This window comes from Nasonia vitripennis, chromosome 5 (assembly GCF_009193385.2).
Source record: "Nasonia vitripennis strain AsymCx chromosome 5, Nvit_psr_1.1, whole genome shotgun sequence".
Lineage (NCBI taxonomy): Eukaryota > Metazoa > Arthropoda > Insecta > Hymenoptera > Pteromalidae > Nasonia > Nasonia vitripennis.
In genome coordinates, this window is record NC_045761.1 from 11,860,530 (window position 1) to 11,882,007 (window position 21,478).

General features: G+C 35.1%; 5 protein-coding genes across 8 annotated transcripts in view; 2 read left to right on the forward strand and 3 right to left on the reverse strand.

Annotated features, from left to right (window-relative positions):
• LOC100116199 (prefoldin subunit 5) overlaps nt 1-1,330 on the reverse strand; it is a 17,617-nt gene extending 16,287 nt beyond the window's left edge. Inside the window, exon 1 of the mRNA XM_001608247.5 lies at nt 1,063-1,330. The gene's annotated coding sequence lies outside the window, so the exon portion shown is untranslated. The remainder of the gene's footprint in view (nt 1-1,062) is intronic.
• Nucleotides 364-6,091, reverse strand: LOC100124249. The gene is made up of 7 exons (XM_001608119.6): nt 5,579-6,091; nt 5,228-5,489; nt 5,007-5,144; nt 4,768-4,929; nt 4,483-4,680; nt 4,199-4,407; nt 364-4,105 (listed from the first exon to the last, which is right to left on the reverse strand). Exons 1-7 carry the CDS (start codon nt 5,761-5,763, stop codon nt 3,940-3,942), a joined length of 1,320 nt encoding a protein of 439 aa, XP_001608169.1. The 5' UTR covers nt 5,764-6,091; the 3' UTR covers nt 364-3,939.
• A 171-nt stretch (nt 6,092-6,262) lies between these two features.
• On the forward strand, nt 6,263-10,618 carry LOC100124250 (neural Wiskott-Aldrich syndrome protein). 3 transcript variants are annotated; one of them, XM_001608120.5, is made up of 8 exons: nt 6,272-6,519; nt 6,613-6,845; nt 7,374-7,654; nt 8,000-8,305; nt 8,378-8,681; nt 8,761-9,111; nt 9,199-9,466; nt 9,690-10,618. In XM_001608120.5, the coding sequence occupies exons 2-7, from the start codon at nt 6,750-6,752 to the stop codon at nt 9,451-9,453; spliced, it is 1,593 nt and encodes a 530-aa protein (XP_001608170.1). In that variant the 5' UTR covers nt 6,272-6,519; nt 6,613-6,749; the 3' UTR covers nt 9,454-9,466; nt 9,690-10,618. The 3 variants fall into 3 exon arrangements, with proteins under 3 accessions (XP_031788360.1, XP_016845934.1, XP_001608170.1); XM_031932500.2 differs by having other exon boundaries at nt 6,263-6,845; nt 9,676-10,618; XM_016990445.3 differs by having other exon boundaries at nt 6,263-6,845.
• Nucleotides 10,619-10,800: 182 nt separating this feature from the next.
• Nucleotides 10,801-17,583, reverse strand: LOC100124251 (zinc finger protein 853). The gene is made up of 4 exons (XM_008217748.4): nt 16,927-17,583; nt 16,151-16,552; nt 15,065-16,066; nt 10,801-14,964 (listed from the first exon to the last, which is right to left on the reverse strand). The coding sequence occupies exons 1-4, from the start codon at nt 17,065-17,067 to the stop codon at nt 14,125-14,127; spliced, it is 2,385 nt and encodes a 794-aa protein (XP_008215970.1). The 5' UTR covers nt 17,068-17,583; the 3' UTR covers nt 10,801-14,124.
• A 68-nt stretch (nt 17,584-17,651) lies between these two features.
• On the forward strand, nt 17,652-21,427 carry Crl (courtless). Of its 2 annotated transcripts, XM_008217749.4 has the most exons (9): nt 17,652-18,746; nt 18,832-18,949; nt 19,026-19,328; nt 19,399-19,617; nt 19,696-19,868; nt 19,938-20,604; nt 20,682-20,763; nt 20,837-20,955; nt 21,028-21,427. In XM_008217749.4, the coding sequence occupies exons 1-6, from the start codon at nt 18,713-18,715 to the stop codon at nt 20,105-20,107; spliced, it is 1,017 nt and encodes a 338-aa protein (XP_008215971.1). In that variant the 5' UTR covers nt 17,652-18,712; the 3' UTR covers nt 20,108-20,604; nt 20,682-20,763; nt 20,837-20,955; nt 21,028-21,427. The 2 variants fall into 2 exon arrangements, with proteins under 2 accessions (XP_008215971.1, NP_001154931.1); NM_001161459.1 differs by lacking the exons at nt 17,652-18,746; nt 18,832-18,949; nt 19,026-19,328; nt 19,399-19,617; nt 19,696-19,868 and having other exon boundaries at nt 20,410-20,604.
• Nucleotides 21,428-21,478: the final 51 nt, after the last annotated feature.

Genomic DNA, 21,478 nt, shown 5'->3' on the forward strand with positions numbered 1-21,478 from the left:
ATAGCGATGTCAAATAAGATTAACGGCCAAATACAAATGAAAGGTACAAAACAAAAATAGAAGTCGATTTGCGTCGGATTCATATAGAAGGCATTTTGAACGTAATATAGGTTGCGTTATTAATATAGACGTGAATCGTGAAATAAGTTATTCTAACGTAAAATAGGGAGTTTAACAAAACGATAATAGTTTTAATTATGATCGAATAAATACGCGAAATCAAAATTAAACTAGACGTCAAGAGCGCTGAACGAAAAATGCAAAACCAAAATATCATTTTGCTCCGATCTCTCTGACTTCGAGTCTTCGTTCCTATAATCCTTCTATATAAGGGAACAATAATGTGCGAAACAATGTTCAAAATTAGTACTGCCTTTTAGTCAAATTATTTTATGAAATTATTTCGTGAACGTTTACAGTCTTGAAATCAATTGAATTTAACAGCAGTTGCAGCGTTACATTAGTTTGTCAACAATCCAATCGAAGTATATACGCACAATTTCGTCGATGAACTTGAATTTTGTTTTGAATACAGATATAAAATCTAATCCTCTGGTTTGCAGGAAAATGATCCATTACGAAACGCACCCTGTTGAAAATATATACCTGGATATCCAGGTGGATTTTCCATATGCATTTATGTGAATTCCATGTGGATATTCCATATGGATATCCACACGGATATCCATCTAGTTTTTTAAAAAGTCAAGACAGTTAAAAATTCGTTAGTACCATCCGCATGATAACACCAAAACTGGGGTTGTGAGCTTCGAAATCTTAATTTTTTTAGCATTACAAAAAATTTTAATTTCTATAAAATAATTAAAAAGTGAATATTTTTGAGCTCACAACCCCAGTTTAGGTGTTATACCATCCGGATGGTATTTTCATTAATGGTTAGATGAACTATACATAACAGGCGCATAGAAAATTTTTAACTGTCTTGACTTTTTAAAAAACTAGATGGATATCCGTGTGGGTATCCATATGGAATATCCACATGGATGTATCCAGGTATATATTTTCAACAGGTCAGTAGTCTTCAAATATATAAAACTTCACCTCAGCAACCAGCAGTCCCTAAACGTTAAATTTTTCCTGACTCTGTATCCTGGTCCCATGACATCGCACCAGTCGCTGGCCGATTGAGCGTGACATCCTATCCAGCGGCAGTCAGTTTCGACGGACGCTAGCAACGCCAAACTGAGGATAACAAGGCACAAGATTGCGACGAACGCGACGGATTGCAAAAGTATCGGAGGTATAGTATACTCTAGCACTTTGAAAGATCTACTGTAGATGCTGTTCGCACGACGGTCAAGTCGAATCTGATGCGTCGGAGCTCGTCTGTTTGCCGATTTAAGGCGATGCGCGGTATGAGAGGGAGTTACCGCAAAATTTACCAACGAAAGTTTTCATTGGCTATAGTGGTTTATTGTCTGTAGGGGGCGAAAAGAGAGGTTGAAGAAGGCATGTCTTGGCGGTGCGAAATTTTGAGAGTAACAATTGGAAAATGCTTACGGCTATAAGTATAATAAACGCTCGCCGGCTTATTGTCGTGTAAATATTCGAATACGAAGAATGTCCTTGGTTTCTTCTGCGTCTACGTCGTAGAGATATTACAGTTAATATCTCCGTCGCCCTCACTTACCGATCGAGAAACAAATTCAGGAAAAAGAAACGTTTGTACAGCAGATGCGTTGTATCAATGTTATTGAATATTATTTATTAATATAAGTTGTCCACATGGGTTCGCATTATTATATGAGAGGAATGAGAGGCAGGATGTGAGAGATTTGAGGATCAAAATATAGAGACAAGGGAGAGTTAAGGTTCCGGCTATAAAAAATTATTTGCGGGGTCAGCGTCTTTTTTTTATACAGCTACGATCGAGGCTACGCTGGTCAGCTTATCGTCATAAATTTTGTATACGAGAGCATCGCAAGACAAAATCACCAAACCCATCCAGACTATAAGAAATAAATGAAAAAAATATATTTACGCGGTAGATGCGATATAATAAAGCATCCGTATATTTAATTCTCTAATGAATTATACATTTTCATGTACAAAATGATAAATAAATAAAGTTTCTTGTTCAATGAGCTAATATAAAAATTTGAGCGAAGCTAGGAGAATAACAATCACACGAGTGTATAAAATCAAAAATAGCACACGTATCGAACGTCGATCTTCGAAACAGAGTCGTATAACATCGTCGTGCTTATGATCACATTATTAGATGACACAACTGCCAATGTTTTACCCTACAGAAAGTATTGTTTGTTTACGTATTTTAAATTAACATAAGTATGAAAATCCATCAGTTTTTCCGCATTTGAAACGACTACCAATTTCAATTACGAATGTAATTTTGGGGGGACTTCAAGTGTACTCGTCAATTTTAGTAATTCTGTGATATCGATATGCTATAGAACATCAGGAAGCATTTAACAAGTGATATAGTTTATCAGCCTGCCATTTGTACCATTAATGGGTGTAAATCTCTCTCGCTAAATTGTTTGTCGTCAAGGCGGCGCATCCTTTATTTAGTTTAACTAATAATATCCTAGTGGAAAAAAATGTAATAAATTGTAATAAAACGTAAAAAAATGTAAGAAAATGTAAGAAAGTGTACCTTTTTGTTGGATTTTGAACCTTTTTTCTCATACGTTTTTGTACACTTTCTCACATTTTCAGATTTGTTTTTTTACATTTTATTACATATTGTTACTCGTTACTCGGACATAACAATATGTTATTTTACCGCCTAATATAGTCAATAAGAAAGTGCATAAGAAATTGTAAGAAAAAGTAATAGGATGTAAGCAGAAGTAAGAAAATAAAAAAGTCGCCATTTTCTTATATAATATTACGCTTACAAACGATTTTTTACATTTTGTTATACTTTTTTACGTATTGTTACATTTGTCGTTTCAAAGAAGAGACCCCCATGAAATTCTGGATTAATGGATTTGTAATAAATTGAAATAAAACGTAACAAACTGCAATAAAACGTAGAAAAGGTCCGAAATTCAACAAAAACGTACAAAATGGTACGATTTGTTACATTTTCTTATATTTTATTACACTTTATTACATTTTTTATTTCCACTAGGGTAAGTAAACATTAATAATTATTAATCTACAGGGCATTTTATCCTGATACACTGTCAGTCGCTTGGGGTAAACAAATAAAGCGTAACACATGATTGGTCTAATTTTAATGATATTAAATTGGTATTAGAAGCAATTGGTATAAGAACGTATATGCGAATCATAGATCTATTAATTGACTACAAAATATTATTTCTGTTCCTTCTTTTTTGCGTATAGGTAGTACCAATGGTTTAAAAATAGGTATTTATATCTCACGGAACACCTCAATAGTTATTTCTATAACACGGCCAAAAACAATATTTCAGTATCCACACTAAGTAGAATTAGATTATTATGAATTGTCAAAAGTAAGCATTTACCTATGTTTAAAGGCAAATCATTTTTCTACACAATCTTATAAAATTATTCAAATTAGATCTGAGTAATTCTTCAATGTCTATCAATACTTAAAAATAAAAATATTTGTACAAATATTGATGATCCAGTTTCACTAGAATATAGCAAAATTAGTACAACTGATAGACTTAATTCTATTTCAATGCGTAGTGCCTATTTTAACACAGGTATTATTTAAGTTTGACATTCAGCACAATCATAAGCCATTCAAGTTGTACAATAATTTCAACATTTCTTACATTGCAAAGTTTCATGGCAGAATAAATTAAAATGTTTTGCCAATAATCAAACCAATCTATTGCACTATTTTTAAATAATAAAATTTAAAGGTATATAAAGATTTTTACAAAACATGCATCATTGTCCATCTTACATATGTATATATAGATTATATTTTAAAACTTTATATTCACAGAGTAAGATTTATATTTCATCAAAAGATGAAATAATAGTCACATTAGGCCGGTTAGTTTTGAAAAATTGTAATCCTTCTTTCGTAACGGACGTGCCTGTCACGTCAAGATATTCAAGCTTTGGACCATTAACAACAAAATTAATCAACGTTTGATTAGTAACTCCTGCATAATTTCTGGAATAAAAAAAAAAAAATGAAAATTACAATTTGATGTACTGTTCTAAATTATGATTGAAACTTTTTAAAATTTTATTGTTGTTTTCTTACCTTACAACTAATTTTTTTAGGTTTGGATTCGTGGAAGTACGTGGTCTGCCTTGAACGACTTGTACTTCATTACGATTTTGTATAATTTCTTGATTGATTTCATGATTAACTAAACCTAAGGCGCATACTGACCTATCAGAAATGTTGCCCCTTACTGTATCATCAATCATATTAAAAATTAAACGATTGAAAGCATCCCCATTAACAACCTGAAAAATTGATTGTCAAACATTTAGTAATTCTGTATTTTAAATAAACAGTACTAAAAAAAATATAATGATTACCTGATGATTTTGGTGTATTGCTTCTGGTCCTCGCTGCAACTGAACCAGCAGTACTTCTTGCTGTGGAGGACGCTCATCTGGGCGATGCTGCACTGTTTCAGAACTGGGACGTTCCAGATATATTTCAGTTAAAGTTGATGTCTGATTAAAACTACTTACAACACTATCTCCCACAAACGTATCTCGCAAATCCAATATCTGAACAGTAATTCATTACATTATTTCTTTATTTGTACAAATTTATATTTAAGGCTTTCTCTAAATATGATGGTTTTATAAAATTACCTCTAGCGATTTCAGTCCATATCTACAGGCAAGGCTTGCATATGCAACTTCTTCACTTAACCCATGACAAGAATTCAGCCTTACTTCTTTAAGCTTTGATATTTTACTAATTGCCATGAATGAGTGTGAATTAAGCCAATTGCAATTGGTAAGTATCAAGCACTGGAAGAATTTAATCATAAATATTTTTATAATAAATAATAATGAGGACAAACAATTAATTAGCAAAGTAATTTTACCGTCAAATTAGGCATATGACGATCAATTCCCCATAGATAAGATTTGTTATTATTCTCTCCATTTAAACCATCCTTAATTATTTGACAACCTTTAAAAGATAATTTCTGAAGACTTCTGGGAAAGTTTTTTATTTGTATCTGTAAGTAGATTGTTTTATGAAAAAAGATATTAATTACATTATATTAAATTATATAATTATATTAAAAGAATTTAAAATTACATTTCCTCGTAAAATACTGTAATCCTCAAGAATTAACTCTTGTAGGTTTCCACATTTCGAATTAAGGGTATTGAGAAAACTCTGATCGAGTTCTGGAAATTCACTTTTTCTCTTGTTTCCACGTATGGCAACCGTTTTTGTTACAGGTTGGATAAATTTCATATATTCGTTTAATTCTTCAAGAGGCAAATGCTGAGCACGAAGATCTACAGTTCTCCACAAAGTTCTATCATAACACAGATTATGCAATCTAGTGCAGCACCTAAAAGGAGGTAATTTCATGGTGTTACAAAATTTATCTGATATACACCGTTAAATAAAACAAAATTTACACAACACAACTACACTTACAAATGAAGTGACATTAAATCAAACGACGAGAGATACTTGAAAATATGAAGTAAAACATCGTCCGATAAATCAAGCAAACTATAAACATAAACTTCATCATGATAAAGAATTTTGGAGCGCTTTGCCTCCGGAGGCAATGTATCAGCACTACATGGCTCTGGAGATCCTGAGTTGGCACGTTTCATGGTTATTTCGTTACTTATTTATTGCACAAAATATTACGAGGGATTCCAAAACAGGAGATTGAAAAGTTGAAAAAAAATACACTTTGTAAACAAATGCATTGATTTGATTAATGTAACCTCACTGGGACGATAGCAAAAGATTTCTCTTTTTCACAAAAACCATATTGTTGTTCGTTCACTCATGAGAAACTAAAAAATTCACTTGTTATTTACAAAATCATGACATTTGTTCAAAGTGCTTTGACAGCTTCTAAATGTCAACAAACGTAGATATGGAATCTACGGAGCAATAAGCACCACTGAGTCGCATCAGCTGCATATGTATTATATCCACGACGGTGCTGCCAAATTATACTCTCTGAAATCAGCTGTTCCTCGTCACTGTTGCCGACCTACCGATACGAAAACAGCACCAACAAAGCGCGATTTCGTTGAATTAGTGCAATGATTCGCGCTATAGAGCTTACTCCCAATATTCCACGGTAGAATTCCAAGTTGATTACAGCACTGTTATCGCGAACATTTTGCGAGAACAGCGAAAACAGCTGGACGAGTAAAAGAAAGTGTACTGGCAAGCATTGCTTTTGCGACCGACTTTAGGCGATACGGGAGAGTGAGAGAGAGAGGCCCCCTTCCCCCTCCCCTGTGCTGCTCTCGCGAGCTCTCTTGGGGCTTTGACGTTTGATAAAATATTTTTTTCGGAGTTTTTCAAATCCTCAGTGACAAGGAGGTGGCCACGGACGCGAGGTTCAACGAGTAAGTTCCCGGGTGTGCGAGGCTCGAGCTTGGCCCAGCGGCAAATTCGCGAAAAATGGAAATAAACCTAACCCTTCCGGTGATGCCCGATAGTCCTCTCCCGAGAAGCACTGATTCATAAAGGGAAAGTCGAAGTTGCCCGACTGAGCGGAATTATAATTTTGGCCAGCCAAGGAGGATCCTGGGACAAGGAGGGACGACCACGACAGCAGCACGGCTTCTCGCGAACCATGAAGTCGGGCAGCGTGAATGAGCACAGGGGCTCGATTTTGCTCAAGCCCGAGGAGAACGAGCAAGTGTTCCGATTAATCGGAAATCGTTGCCAGGTCAGTTTCGAAATCCTATCATCTTTCATTCATCGAGCGATTTTCAAGGTTGTTGATAATTGTGTCGACAACGCGCTCGATCTCGCAATTGACGAGAATTGCCCATTTAGTTCCCTTCCATGGGACCACTACCATATATACTGACACTTATTTACCTCTCATGCCTCTTGTGAAATCCTCGGTATCATTTGCATTTTCGCGTTTGCCCAAAGGTCATACAAGGCATAAAAATTTGGATTTTCGGTACCGTATTTCATGTTACGATCAAGTAAATAATAAATATGCTACTGAGTTAAGTACATCAAGTTGGCCTTTCCTGCTGTGAATGCAGACTGTGAGTGTCAGCCCGATTACAATGTGATGAGTCGCATAACAACTGTTTGATGTCATCTGTAGTTGTTCAGCATTTATTTTTGTACTAGATCACATCATGGATTCTGATACTATTACTTCTTTTTTATGACTAACTGCCATAAAATATTTTTAATAACTGCTCAAACAAATGATTTTATTAATTATTTTTTATAGTGCCTTGCTGCTGGTATTATCCAGCTGTACTTGACAGAGCCTCCAAAGCATAACGAATGGATAAAGAAAAATACAGGAATCATCACTTTGATCCGAGATACTTCAAAGCGCAGCTTTTTTCTGAGATTATACTGTATTCAGAGGAAAGCTATGTTATGGGAACATGAAGTCTACAATTCTATGGAGTACAAGGCTCCATTTAATTATTTTCACACTTTTGAAGCAGAAGACTGTATGGCAGCATTTAATTTTGCCAATGAAACTGATGCTATTGTTTTAAGGTAAGCTCATAAACATTGCATAAATTAATTTATTTTAAATGAAATTCACTACTAAGTCAATACATCAATGAGTATATTTAATCAGTTTACTTTTTATCAAATTGATAAGTTAGATGATATTTATCAGATAGATATGTCAAGGTATAGAGATAAGAAAAAATTTGGTTTCTTTTGCTTGTATAGGCGTGATATCTGCAGTTACGATACATGCTGACCAATATTTGCATAAAATTTTAGTGTATTATTTCCAGTTTTGTGAATAAAACATGTATATGTAGGCATAACTGGCAGTATATCAACTTGGATCTAATACTGCATACGTATTAATTTCTTTCTCTTTTCAAGGAATATCTTAATTGAAAAATTGAATGCAAAAGCAAGGCGTAGAAATGAAAGGCATTCAAAAATGGAAATGGAAAATCAGAGGGGGATGATGCTCCCTCGCAAAAATCAAAGCATAAGTACTCCTTCTCTGGGACTCACGCATAATCCTCCAGATAATTTTTCAAATGGAACACCTGTGGCAATTAATGTGAACAGAAGTATGTCTAATATTTCAATGAGTAAAAGTAAAAAGAAAAAAAGGAGCCATGAGAAAGAAGCTAAGAAAAAGCTAACAACAAATGATATTGGCTTACCATTTGACTTCAGGTATTTATATTGCAGACCGAAAAAAAGTGTAAAATGCACTGTGATAAAATAATGATTAATTTTAATTTTTAGGCATGTGGAACATATGGGAACAGACATAAATAGTTGTAGAGTTATAGATCCAGAATTAAAAGCGTTTTTCGATAAAGTAGGAATATCAGAAAGTCACTTAGAGCATCAAGAAACGCGAGATTTTATATATGACTTTATTGAAAGTTATGGGGGAATGAATGCAGTCAAAAAAGAAATTAAACCTGCCTCTGCAACGCCAACTAATGTACAACAACAAGTGCCAAAACCTCAGCCAAAATTAGAGCCTCCTCCACCAGTTCCAGCCAGAACAATACCAGTTAGCACAAATGCAGTTTCTAATAATGTAAGTCATAAATCTGAACGAATTAACTCATAAATCAATACAAGTGATCTTAAATGAGATTTTGCACTTATTGTTATAGAGCCACCAGAGGAAAGCTCCACCTCTACCCCCAGTTCAAACTCAAAGTCAGGTTCCACCACCACCCCCTGCTGTTCCACCGGTTCATAGATCACTTCCATCAAGGCCACCTCCTCCATCAGCAGCACCAGCACCAGCATCTGCTCTACCTCCTCCACCACCGCCTCCGCCAATGCCCCAAGAACTACCATCAAAAGTTGTTACAAATGCACCACCTCCTCCACCATTACCCAGTATGGGCAGTAGTCCCAGAGATACAGATAATGGTAATAGTGCCAATGATAATAAGCACCAGGCTCCAGATCCAAGGTCGATGCTACTGGAGTCCATACAAAAAGGCGTTAATCTTAAAGTAAATTTTAATAATTTATAGTAATTATAATTTCCAAAGCCTTTATATCGCATGAAACTTATTAAAAATTAATTTTCTCTTCCACAGAAAATAAACAAAGAAGAAACGAAGTCACCAACTCCAAGGGATCCAAGGAGTAATCTTCTAGAAGAAATACGTAGTGGCATAACGTTAAAGCCAGTAGCAAATGAACCGAGACCCAATAGTGCCACGCCAAATGTAGCTGAAGGTGGATTAGCCGCGGCGTTAACCAGAGCATTGGCTGAACGTTCGAGAGCAATGTACAGTGAGAGTGAAGATTCAAGTGAATTTAGTGACAATGATGATGAATGGGATGATTAGTATATTTTGAATGGTACGGTATATATTTAATTTGAAATAATAATATTTATTAATTACACTATAAAAAAGATTCCATAAAATTACCTTTCTCAATTTAAATAGTTCACTTTACTAAGTGCACTGAATATTCCGATTACCGACATTCCGAATCGTAATTTTAAAAAATCTTTTTTTATTAAAACTACTTAATTGAATATTGTGGCATTCAATTTCAATGACTAGTATGATTTTTCTAGAACTCATGAGTCGTGATGCAAACGGATTTGAAAGAACAGTTCCCTTATATATTGGAGTACCAACGTCAATACCACAAAGTGAAATGGTTGTTGTTGCAAAAATAAGACTCATATTGATGTCGATAGTAATTTTCAAGTAATCACCGATTCTAATAAGTATTATTTATTTTGTTGTTCAAGACGCTAGAGTAAAGTCTTCGTTTTTGTAAAGCACCTATTTGATTTTATCATGTACTGAAGTAACTTCTGTTCTGTAAATTTTATATATAATATAAAAAGAAAGAAATAGACAAGTTTTTAATGTCTACAATAATGAACTCTATAAATCCATGAGCAGTGAACAAAGGAATAACGCAATTTAACTGTTAGCTAGCTACAACTAATAGAAAATTTATAAAATTTCATGCCCATTAATACTAAGAGAGATTTACCTACTTTGTCTAGAAATTTTACAAAGGCAAAAATAATAATATACGGTTTTACTATATTTTTCCTGTCAGTGCCTAAACTTTTTCCTTCCCAAATCTATAATCATTTTTTTACGCACAAGTATGCGTAAAATTTATGTTAATACAAAATAAACTATGTTATCATTCAAGAAAATTCTCACTGTTAAAGTAGTAAAATTATTCTGTAACAAAGAATCCCGATCTATAGAGCGTTAAAAGGATAGTGAAATTTGTTAGTGTATAAAGGTGAAAAAAAATATTGGCCTAAAAATCATTGTTCTCTGGATGAAAATGTAAGCGCACCTCGTATTCACAAATTCTACCTTGAGAATGTTTTTATCTGTATTATGTTGTGGGCAATTGTTCAAGGCGTTTGACTAGTCTTTAAGTTCATCGGCGAAAACCAAGTATCCATTACATTTTGGAATCATGAACATGTAGAAAGTATACTATAAATATATAGTTTTCATAATACATTAATATTATTTGTTAAATGTATAATACATTAATTTTATTAATTTTATTAGTTAAATAATAATAATAAAGGCTTTATGACTTCCAAATCTATCTTTAGTGTACGCAACTCCCTTAGTCCAATTTACCTTAGTTTAAGAATTTAATAGTACAAAAAGCATTTTAAGGAAAATAAATAAGATTTTTTGTGGAATTAGATCTATTTCTCTATTTAATGACTACAATATATTACACAGTATATTTTAATCTTTGGTCTTATAATAATTTACACAAATATGCAAATTTAACTCTACTCTTTTCATTTTCTTTACTCTTAATTTTGAAGATTCCTTTGATTTTCAAACGGTTATCGCCGGTCATAGCCAAAAGGATGAAAATTTTTCTATCAGATTTCGAAATTTTAATTTTTGAAAAGCGCTTTACCGTTTAAGAATCAATATGAATGTAAACGTTAATCAGTCGCGTCTACGAATGCAGAAGTTTATAACCCAAGGTATAAATTGAATAGGCTATGCGTGAATACAATAATTACGAATTATTGTAAAAAATAAAATTTTTCTGTTTTTTGTCACTTTTTTAACGCAGGGAACATGATACCGTTTTTCTTGCATTCATTTCGCAGAATGCGATTGAAAAAGTGATTCTTTCAATGCTCTCATATATTTCGTTCATTTAGAATTGTTCTCTTTAATATCGTAAATTACCTCTGTATATCATCAAGCTAGAAATTACATTTTTAGCTTTGAAGATTATAATTTTAATTAATCAACTATGTAGTTATCGTATTTGCGTATGCTTAATTAAAAGATTACACTAAAAAACGTATACAAAAGTTAAGAGCGCAAAATAATATAAAAAGCAATAAACGAAAATACATGCATCGTTATTTTAAAAAATAGTAATACAATTTTGTTTGCACTTAGTAGAAACGTAAATGATTAAATACATATTATTTGTGAATCGCGACATCTTTTGATCTTAGCAAAGTCTATGGACACTTACAGTAACACTTACTCGTTTTAAACGTTTGCTCAATAAGATTCATACTACATATATTTTAAGTGAATCACTAAAGTCAATAAAAAAATCGATGGCATGAAATCAAATTCACTTTGAATAGACAGATCGTACTTTTCTTAATTATACGCATGTTATATGTATCTTAATGTATCTAAGTCACGCAATGGTTAATGCAAATAATCGTTCCTTTTTTATTATAAAGGAAATACCGTCGATAAAACTGAATAAATGATATCTATCATTGTTAAACCCATTGATTCTAATGAGTGTAGCATAAGTGCAGAATTGCACACTTGTGTACGTAGGTATATACTAGAGAAAAAGCCGTTTCAAGCCAAAGTTTTCTCTTACCAAAATCAGTGCTTTTGTAATGCATGAAGCTTGTGGTTTTCAATATCTTTAATAACTTTTAATATGTATTTGCAAAAGTGACGCATCTTGATATTTTTTTTTCTTTCTTATACTATCCCTTACATCTAGACGTTTTCAAAACTATCGAAATATTCTTTTATCGCTAATTTATAAAGATTTATACCGCCAAATGTAAGCTTTCATGTATTGCAATAGAAAGGAATTTTTCGAATTTGAAGAATATTGAAACTCACAAGCAAGCCATTTCAGTACGTTAATTTTTCGTAGTTTTACAAAAATTTCTGTTCAATGAGTACATTATTTTGTTTTCTCTATCAAACTTGGTACACGGTAATACACATTTTCACTACAGACTCTTGGATCTAATTTTATCTTATGTTTTAATCTGTGAAAGTTAGTATACATGCGTTTGGCATCTCCCTGAACTTTACGTGTAAACAATAAATTTATGTTAATGATGAATTGGATTTAATCTTAAGAGATTTACTTAAAGTTTTACAAGGATCAATACAAATCATGTGTAATTTCACTCAAAATGCAAAATTGTGGAGCGTATCGTTCCGCGTATGCATACTGGAAAAATATTTTACAACATGATATAGCACCAGCTATAACTCGAGTTTTTAGTTTTACAAACTAAAAACTGTTTACTATAAGATATAACGATGCACAAATGTTTATACCAAGATTCTCATCAAGCTAGGCTAAATAAAATGTTACTCTTTTATATCTTACAACTTTTCTGTATTAAAATTTCTATTTAGTTTATGTTTACAATGTATATTTCTGTAAAAAATGTACAGTTTTTACTTTTGTTATGAATTCTTGGTATAAAGCTTTTGCATCTGATTGGTTAAATCCATAAAGCAATATGTCTGTCACCGGTTTCAGATAAAACGTTTCCTATTTACTCCAGGAAATATCAATTTATCCTGTTTTATAACACTTGTTTATAATACAGATTTGTTAAAATATATTACTCTTTTATATGTATAGAATTCCCTTAAGACACTAAAAATCGACAATTTATGAATGTATTTCTCATCGTTTAGTCTAGAAAGTTATATGTTTCTTTTCTAGATATATAGAATATTCAATTACATATGTCCTTTTGTAGGTACAAGAAATTTTAAATCTGGGTATAGTAATTTCGGTACTTTAAATTTTCTTTTAGTTCAGATTGTAAATTTGAAAGATTTTCCTTTTCAACAAAAAGGAGAGCAACATCGTTACCTGATACGAATTTCAATACAGATTCGTAACTGCTTTTTCGTATCTAGAAATTAAGTCTAGCAATTGTATTAGTTTGATCCCATAGGCCTTTGTTATTGAAATGTATGGTATGTAGCCTCTAAGTTATTTTAGCAAAAGAAATTCTTTATCCAAAATAAACTCCGATTCGTTAAAAAAAAATCTTAAAATAGATTATTAAAAAACGTTCAAAACAAATAAATGTCTGGAGATGCATGTCAAAGTTTTGATTTCTTTTACACAAAAAAAATATATGTATATATATAAATATATATTGACGAACATTCCTCTTTCTTGTAAATATCAGTTGAGTTGAAAAAATTTCAAATTTCATGCAAGATTTTTACCTTCATATAGCTAAGTTGCCATAAAAAATACTTATTATAAAGAGGTCACTTATAAAAGAAAAATTCATGACCAGATCATACATATTTTCTAAAATTGTTGGACTACTCCGTAATGTGATTATTTCTCTACAAACAAAGCGATATTTCGGAGCTTCCGCGGTATTTGAGATAATTACGGAATACGGCCATAATTTTTAATTCATGAGTTTTAAAGAACGATTCTTGTATAAATTTCTTACACAATGCTAAAATATATATAAAAATAATAACTTGTTTGCATAATTCTACGCATAATATTTTACTGGTTTTAAAGGTAAAAAAAAACTTATCAAGGGATCTAAAAAAAGGATAAAAAAAAATGATGCGTGTGATGTTAGATAAACGAAAGCACTATACCAGAGATTCAGAGCCCATGATCGAGAAATCCCGAAGCGTGTCCACATTTCTCTTGTCTTAAACGACGACGATCTTGTGATTGTTTCCGTTCGGCAAGAGAACGTAATAGACACGCTTCCCCTTATCTCATTGAAACTGTGCGACATTGTTCTGATAATGACTACTGGCAAAGGCATCATTCTGCTGCTGTTCTGTCCTGTCAACGACGCCCTGAATCTCTATTACCGAACCATTGCCGGCGTGTCCCGTACCATTGCTCATACTAGCAGTGGTAATGTCCCTCGTAACCGTCAATTCGTTGCTTGATGTCGCTTGTTGTACCTGTTGCTGTTGCTGCTGCTGTTGTTGCTGCTGCTGCTGCTGCTGTCCGTTCATGGCGTTGTTGGTCTGGGCATGGGCCGAGTTATTGCTCTTCGATCTGTGTCTGAGTTTGTGCGTGGTGAGATACTGCTTGACGGAGAAAGCTTTGTGGCAAATATCGCACTTGTAAGGTAGCGGATCTTGTATGCAATTGATTCCATCAGAAACAGCGGGTGCGTGGGTCGTTAAATGCATGAGATAATAATGTTTGACGACGAAGGACTTTCCACAAGTCTCGCATATGTAGGGACCCGACATCCCATGGGTTTTACGATGCTTGTGCAGGTTATCTTTGCGCGAAAAACTCTTACCGCAGACTTCGCATTCGTGCATTTTTTGACCAGTGTGCGAGACAAGGTGACGCACCAGATGCTCTTTTCGGCTGAAGGCTTTGGCACAGGTCGTACAGACATACGGCCGCTCACCCGTATGGAGCTTGCGATGCTGGAAGAGATGTTCTTTTCGTTTGAAGCCCTTACTGCAAACATCGCAGCTAAACGGACTACCAATAACTATTTGCAAAGGGTTCTCTTCTTTCTCTCCGTTACCGGTACCTGTACCATTTCCACCGCTGCCCGTACCACCATTGCCGCTCATCTCTGTCACCTGATTTGTTTTAAATAATAATCGTTCGATTAGTACAATAATGTAGTCGCGAAAATTAAAATGAACAAATTTACTCATAACGATATTTTATTTTAAATACCTCATTTAACAGAGCTGTCGTGCAATCGTGACCATTCATTTGATTCATAGAGTTAAATGTCTTGCCGCATTCTCGACAAGCATATTGCCGCTGTGGCGCCTGCGATATCGCTTGGGGATTCACAGTGACTAATGGCGAGGGCTGCTCGGGTCCCGAACGGATTCTCAGGAACTCCGAAATATGGCTTATAGAGGTGCGCGATAACGCATCCTCTGGACTTTTCACAAAATCTTTTAATTCCTTTGCATCATCCCGTGTAACTTGCGCTGTCAAGGCATCCTTGAAACCCAAACTCAAAAATACTTCAGGCGATGCCTGGACCGTCGTAAACGTTTGTTGACTTTGTTGATTTTGCTGATTCACAACTACTACTTCGTTCTTCTGCGGATCAGCTTGCAAAGCTTGTTGCTCATTCACGTCCTCGGTTTTTAAAATTATATTGCTTCGTAGGACCTCTTGATGTTGCTGCTGTTGTTGCTGTTGCTGCTGCTGTTGTTGCTGCTGTTGTTGCTGCTGCTGCTGATGCTGCTGCTGTTGTTGATGCTGCTGCTGCTGTTGTTGTTGCTGCTGCTGTTGCTGTTGCTGTTGATGCTGCTTCTCTATATGTTGCAAGTGTCTTTGCTTTTCAAACTGTTCACGCTGTTGTCTCTGTATTTGTTGTTGCAGTTGCTGAGTTATTTGAGTTTGGTTTTGTTGCTCCTGACTCACATGAGTTTGCTGCTGTTGCTGCTGTTGAGTTACTTGACTAGCTTGATTTGATGGCTGCTGAGACATCTGTCTTAACGTTTGTACCTGTTGCTGTGAAATTTGATTTTGGCTCTGTATTTGGTTTTGCACTTGAATTTGTGCTGTTTGAGGTTGTGGTTGCTGCTGCTGTTCCACTATTTGATTCTGAGTTTGATTTTGCTGCTGTGTCATCTGCTGCGATGTCTGTTGCTGATAGCTATAATGAGTTTCTGCTGTTGCTTCAACAACAGCTGCTGCAACATTTCCAGATTGCATCTGAAAAAAAAATAATTTCGCATAATTTACAAATTATTTCAATACAATTTGACTTTTTTAGAGCTACAATTTCTGGACAGGTACCTGCATTGCACATTTATATTGTTGCACTCGAGCCTGAACCCCACTAATTATTTGTAAATTGGATGCATTTATATTGCTGACCAACACTTGCTGTGGATGCGATTGAGTTTGATCCGTTATAATTTGAGTGGTTGTAGTTGTGGGAACTATTTTTTCTACAACACTAAGAGGATCTTCTTCTTGACGCTGCTCCTCAGCAATGACTGGCTTCTCCTCTATCTTAGTAGTCTTGACGTACACTTTGCCTTCTTTCAGAAAGTCTTCCGAGAATCGCAGAGAGGTGAAGTAGGATTCCAACATGCCTTCAGCATTCACTACGGCATCTCGGAACTCAATGTAGCTCTCCAACTTACGCACACATTCAAGGCAGACAATTTTTGGCAGCGAATCTTCCTCCAGCACCTACAGAATTTGTGTAAAGCAATTTACAATTTGTCACATTTTAAAAACTAAAAAACACTAGAAACCAGCCAAAAGAGCAGTCTGTTTGAAAATTCATTTTGGAACGAGCAACAAGTTGTAAACAAAAGACGAAACAAGCCGAAAGAATAGTTAAACAGGGGAAAACCCCGCGCAAACGGCAGACGGTCACGTAAACAACAAAAGCAAAAAAATACTTCCAAAGTAATAAGGAGTTCTGGCTAAAGGGAAACAGCTTCTCTCGCGGGTATATAAGTAGCAGCACTCGACGCAAAAATAAACAAGCGCTCTTCGAAGAGCAAAAAAAAACAGGAAAAGAACAGAAAAGGGCATAGCAGAAGAAAAAAAAGACAAACCTGAACCGGCAGATACGTCTGTATCTTGGTCTGGAGCTGTCTCCTGCGACCCTCCTCGAGGAAGATGTTCATCTTGGTGCCCTCGCTGCTGGTGCAGAGCCGGCAGAGCTCGTAGTAGTTGACCCGGCGGTAGCCCGACATTCTGCCCGTGGACGCCAGCCTATCATACACTCGGGGGCGCGAGGCGCTCCAGCTCAGACTCAATTAGTCACGCACGCACAAACGCGAATAGACAGCCGCACTTGGAGAAGTCTCGCGGGCGACAACCGGAGGCGCCAGTCCTTGTCCCAGCACGTCGCAACAAGACAAGCCGGCTGCAGCGGCTAGCTGCGAACGCGCTGACTTCACGAAAACAACACCGCGGTCGCTTATGCACTCAACTCGCGCGCGCGCGCGCGGCTACTCTTCCTCGTAGCCCGACCCGCGCATCCCGCGCCTCCTTCTTCTCCCGCTGATGCCGATTAGGTTTCTCCGCTCCGTATAACGAGCTCCTCGCCTTGAATCGGTCGGGTACTTGGCGCCGAGAAATACTTGTAGCGCGCTCTCGCTTCAACAGCAGCGCGTCTAGCCCCTTGGCGATAACCTGCAACAACGACTCGCAGCCATTTGCAATATGCAATCGCGCTCTCTTCGCGGCCGCCGCCGTCGCCGCCGCCGCCACCGCCGCCGCCGCGCCGTCGCGATACATATAGCTATAGTACGTGCGTGCACTGTTTTTATATACCTATATAGATGCGGAGAGTGTGCGTGCGCGGGGGCGGACAAATCACTCGGAACTGCGCTGTATGTGTGCGATGGGAAGGGCGCTCGTTTCATTTGGCGCTTTTGTATAACGTACCTACATATGTCAGAACGTAAAGACATGTATATATAGCTATAGTATAATGTATAGTATACACTGCATAAGATAAGCGGTCACGCTTGTTTAGAGATTGGAGATGGAAATGTAAAGCGCGAGTGTGCGCGACAGCTTTATATTTATCGCCGTGTACTTAATAGGCATGGCATGATCTCACAAGACTGTGTTTTTGCACAATATAGAAGGCATCTTTACTCAGCAGGGTGCGGGATATATATAGGCAGATGGTTGGAATGATTAGTGATATATAGAACGCAGAAAGAGCGAGCCGCGAATTAAGATGAGCGCGAGAATGTCTGCCCCCTGGCGGCTACTGGTCGACGAAACGAAATTTGTTTAATACAGTTCAAGAGTAAAACATAAATAATAAGTTCCCAAATGTTTAAATATAACTTTTTTGTTCATGTAACTTTGTGAAAACGTGTAAAATATTATACATGTACGATAATCGATTCTAAATCGGTTTTCTAAAAACCATCTAGAAATGATTATTACAGAAAAGCGCAGGGACATGTGAATATTTCTACTAAAATGCAAAAGTCTATGGATAACAATAGATGATCATTTTTATCATATTTTTAATAAAACCAGAAGTACTATTACCCTAGTTCTGTTAAGATAAAAAAAGTTAAAGTTTTATCTTATAAACGACTCCGAAATGAGTTCAAAATTATAAATGATAGTTTAAACAGATTTCAAATTTCGCGCGCAAAAGTTACCGCCATTCACATCATAAGCTGGTTGGAAGATGGCTGCTGCATGTATATCTATATTTATAGATTGTGTTTTCTCGCGCGCTCGTGTTGTTTATTTATGTTGTCTTATGTACTTATAGTCGTTACTCGTTAGCTATGCTAGGTAGCTATTGTTTACAAAGTAAAACGTTTTAATGTGTAGACAAATATAACATAGCATTGTTCATTCAAAATGCCTGGCAGTCCAACTTGCAAATTTCAAGAAGGTATAGCTAGTTTTGTACTATTTTTAATGGTTAATTAAAGTAATTACAAAAAGAATAATAATTATGATTTTTTTTTAATTCACAGGTGAACGCGTTTTATGCTTCCATGGGCCGTTAATTTACGAAGCAAAGTGCTTGAAAACTAACGTAACAAAAGAAAAGCAGGTTAAATATCTGATTCATTATGCTGGATGGAATAAAAAGTATGGGTTCACACCTATTGCTATATATTTAACAATCTCAACATTGCTGTCACTTATTCCTTTCATTGTCTTTCAGTTGGGATGAATGGGTACCAGAGAGTCGTGTTATGAAATACAATGAAGTTAATGTTCAACGCCAAAAAGATCTTCAAAAGACACATGCAGCCCAACAGATTGGCCAGAAAGGCAAAAAATCAACAGTGTTTTCAAAAGTTAGTTTGAAGGGTAAAGAAGTAAGCAAAGATAAAGACTCGGAGAGTAGGTCTAATACTCCAACACTCACAAGCGAGAGAATAAACAGCCGCTATCAAAAGAACAGTGGATCCATTACACCGACTTCAAATGATTCCTCATCAGATGGGCCCAGAAGAAAGCGCAGGTAAGATCTAACGATTTTATTAGTTCAGAGTGTGAAGAAATGAATACTGATCTGTAAAATATTTTTCTAGTCGTATTGATCCTACGGTTGAAACAGAGGAGCAATTTTTATCCAAAGTTGAAATTAAAGTTAAGATTCCTGACGAATTAAAACCATGGTTGGTTGATGATTGGGACGCAATCAGTAGACAAAGGAAATTGGTAATATTACCAGCAAGGCACACAGTTGATAAAATCTTAGATGATTATACAAAATTCAAAACATCAAGTAAAACAAATACTCCAAATAAGTATGTTAAAATTACACAATTTTTATTAATTTCATAAGACAATAAGCTAAAATTTTGGATATTTTTCTATTTTTGTAGAGAAGTTGCAGTATTGGAAGTTACAAGAGGTCTTAGGGAGTATTTCAACGTTATGTTGGGAACCCAACTCTTGTATAGATGGGAAAGACACCAATATGGAGATATTATGACTGAAAAACCCAATACACCTGCTAGTCAGATATATGGAGCTTTTCATTTGCTGAGATTATTTGGTAAGTAAATCTATCGTTAAAAATTAAAGATGAACAAAAATATTTCTATATTAAAAACTTATTTTCTAGTGAAATTGGGAAGCATGTTATCATACACTCCCCTGGATGAAAAAAGCATCCAACTTCTACTATCGCACATTCATGATTTCTTGAGGTATCTACACAAAAATAGCAGTGACTACTTTAGTCTTCAAGATTTTGGAGCAGCACCACCAGAATATCATAGAAAATGTAGTTGAGAAGAATTGTAAATAGGTTTTATAAATAAAAACTTTTGAATCTTTTTAAAACAATTAAATTGTAAATAAATTATTAAAGTTTTGGCAATAAATCAAAATTTTTTTAATTACATTAGTTTATTTTGTTATATACAATGAAAAAAACCTGAATTTAATATTTCTATAATGAGAAATTCTTAAACCAGTTCATTAAAAAGTTGTAGGTATACGTAAGTATAAGTACGAGTTCAGATTTTTCCGCGGGTCGCTTTGACCGCACATCAGCAAAGTTTGACAAATCATCAGCTGATGCTATACTTACTATAACCTCAAATATATAACCTTGCAATTGTCACAGCACTGAACATATACGATTGATATACTGCGGAGAAAATTGTTTCTTATAATCGTCAACTTTACAAACATTATTTTATAAAAACTTTTTTTACAAGAAGAGGAACCAATATATTCGATAATGGCAGGTTTTGCCTTAAGACGCTTAATGGCTGAGTACAAACGTAAAAAAGAACCCATTAATATAACATTTTTTGTAAAACGATTATTTAATTTACCAAGAATTTTGAATAAATTTCAGAATTAACGGTTAATCCGCCTGAAGGAATTATGGCTGGCCCAGTGAATGAAGAAAATTTTTTCGAATGGGAAGCATTAATTACGTATGTACACTAATCGCGTTTGTATATATGTCTTAGGTCTGGTCACCAAGTGTTTAACAAATTGCAATTTTAGGGGTCCTGAAGGAACCTGCTTCGAAGGTGGCATCTTTCCTGCCAAATTAGTTTTTCCAACTGATTATCCTCTAAGCCCACCAAAGATGCAGTTCACATGTGAAATTTTCCATCCAAACAGTAAGTTGAAATGTTTGAGGAATTTAAGAATTTGCAAAAATGATGCATAGCTTATGTCATTGTAATTTACAGTATACTCAGATGGCCGAGTTTGCATTAGTATTTTACATGCCCCCGGTGATGACCCAATGGGATATGAAAGCAGTGCTGAAAGATGGAGTCCTGTTCAAAGCGTAGAAAAAATTCTGTTAAGTGTGGTTAGCATGTTAGCTGAACCAAATGATGAGAGTGGAGCAAATGTTGACGCAGCAAAAATGTGGAGAGAAGACCGAACAGAATTTGAAAGGATTGCTCAAAAATTAGTTCGTAAGACTCTTGGAATTCCCGCATAATATTTTGCAATGTAAATTATTTCAAGATCAAAATTCTGACAGGATGTTGTGTTATTTAAGCAAAATTATTCATCTCAAAAGTAATTTTTGAATATGGTGAAAGATTGTTATTTGTTCATTAAAATTGTAAATATTTTTTACGCATTTCTTCTCATTATACTCACCTTGACTTTTAATTTTCAAGTTCAAGC

Coding starts and splice junctions, on each gene's coding strand:
- LOC100124250 (XM_031932500.2), top strand. CDS start 6,750: ATGAAGTCGGGCAGCGTGAATGAGCACAGGGGCTCGATTTTGCTCAAG. Junction 7,655..7,999: donor ACTGATGCTATTGTTTTAAG/GTAAGCTCATAA, acceptor TCTCTTTTCAAG/GAATATCTTAATTGAAAAAT. Junction 9,112..9,198: donor AAAAAGGCGTTAATCTTAAA/GTAAATTTTAAT, acceptor TCTCTTCCACAG/AAAATAAACAAAGAAGAAAC.
- LOC100124251 (XM_008217748.4), bottom strand. CDS start 17,067: ATGTCGGGCTACCGCCGGGTCAACTACTACGAGCTCTGCCGGCTCTGC. Junction 16,553..16,926: donor AGACGTATCTGCCGGTTCAG/GTTTGTCTTTTT, acceptor CAAATTCTGTAG/GTGCTGGAGGAAGATTCGCT. Junction 16,067..16,150: donor AATATAAATGTGCAATGCAG/GTACCTGTCCAG, acceptor TTTTTTTTTCAG/ATGCAATCTGGAAATGTTGC.
- LOC100124249 (XM_001608119.6), bottom strand. CDS start 5,763: ATGAAACGTGCCAACTCAGGATCTCCAGAGCCATGTAGTGCTGATACA. Junction 5,145..5,227: donor ACAGTATTTTACGAGGAAAT/GTAATTTTAAAT, acceptor ATCTACTTACAG/ATACAAATAAAAAACTTTCC. Junction 4,408..4,482: donor CAATACACCAAAATCATCAG/GTAATCATTATA, acceptor TCAATTTTTCAG/GTTGTTAATGGGGATGCTTT.
- Crl (XM_008217749.4), top strand. CDS start 18,713: ATGCCTGGCAGTCCAACTTGCAAATTTCAAGAAG. Junction 18,950..19,025: donor TATGCTGGATGGAATAAAAA/GTATGGGTTCAC, acceptor ATTGTCTTTCAG/TTGGGATGAATGGGTACCAG. Junction 19,869..19,937: donor TCATTTGCTGAGATTATTTG/GTAAGTAAATCT, acceptor CTTATTTTCTAG/TGAAATTGGGAAGCATGTTA.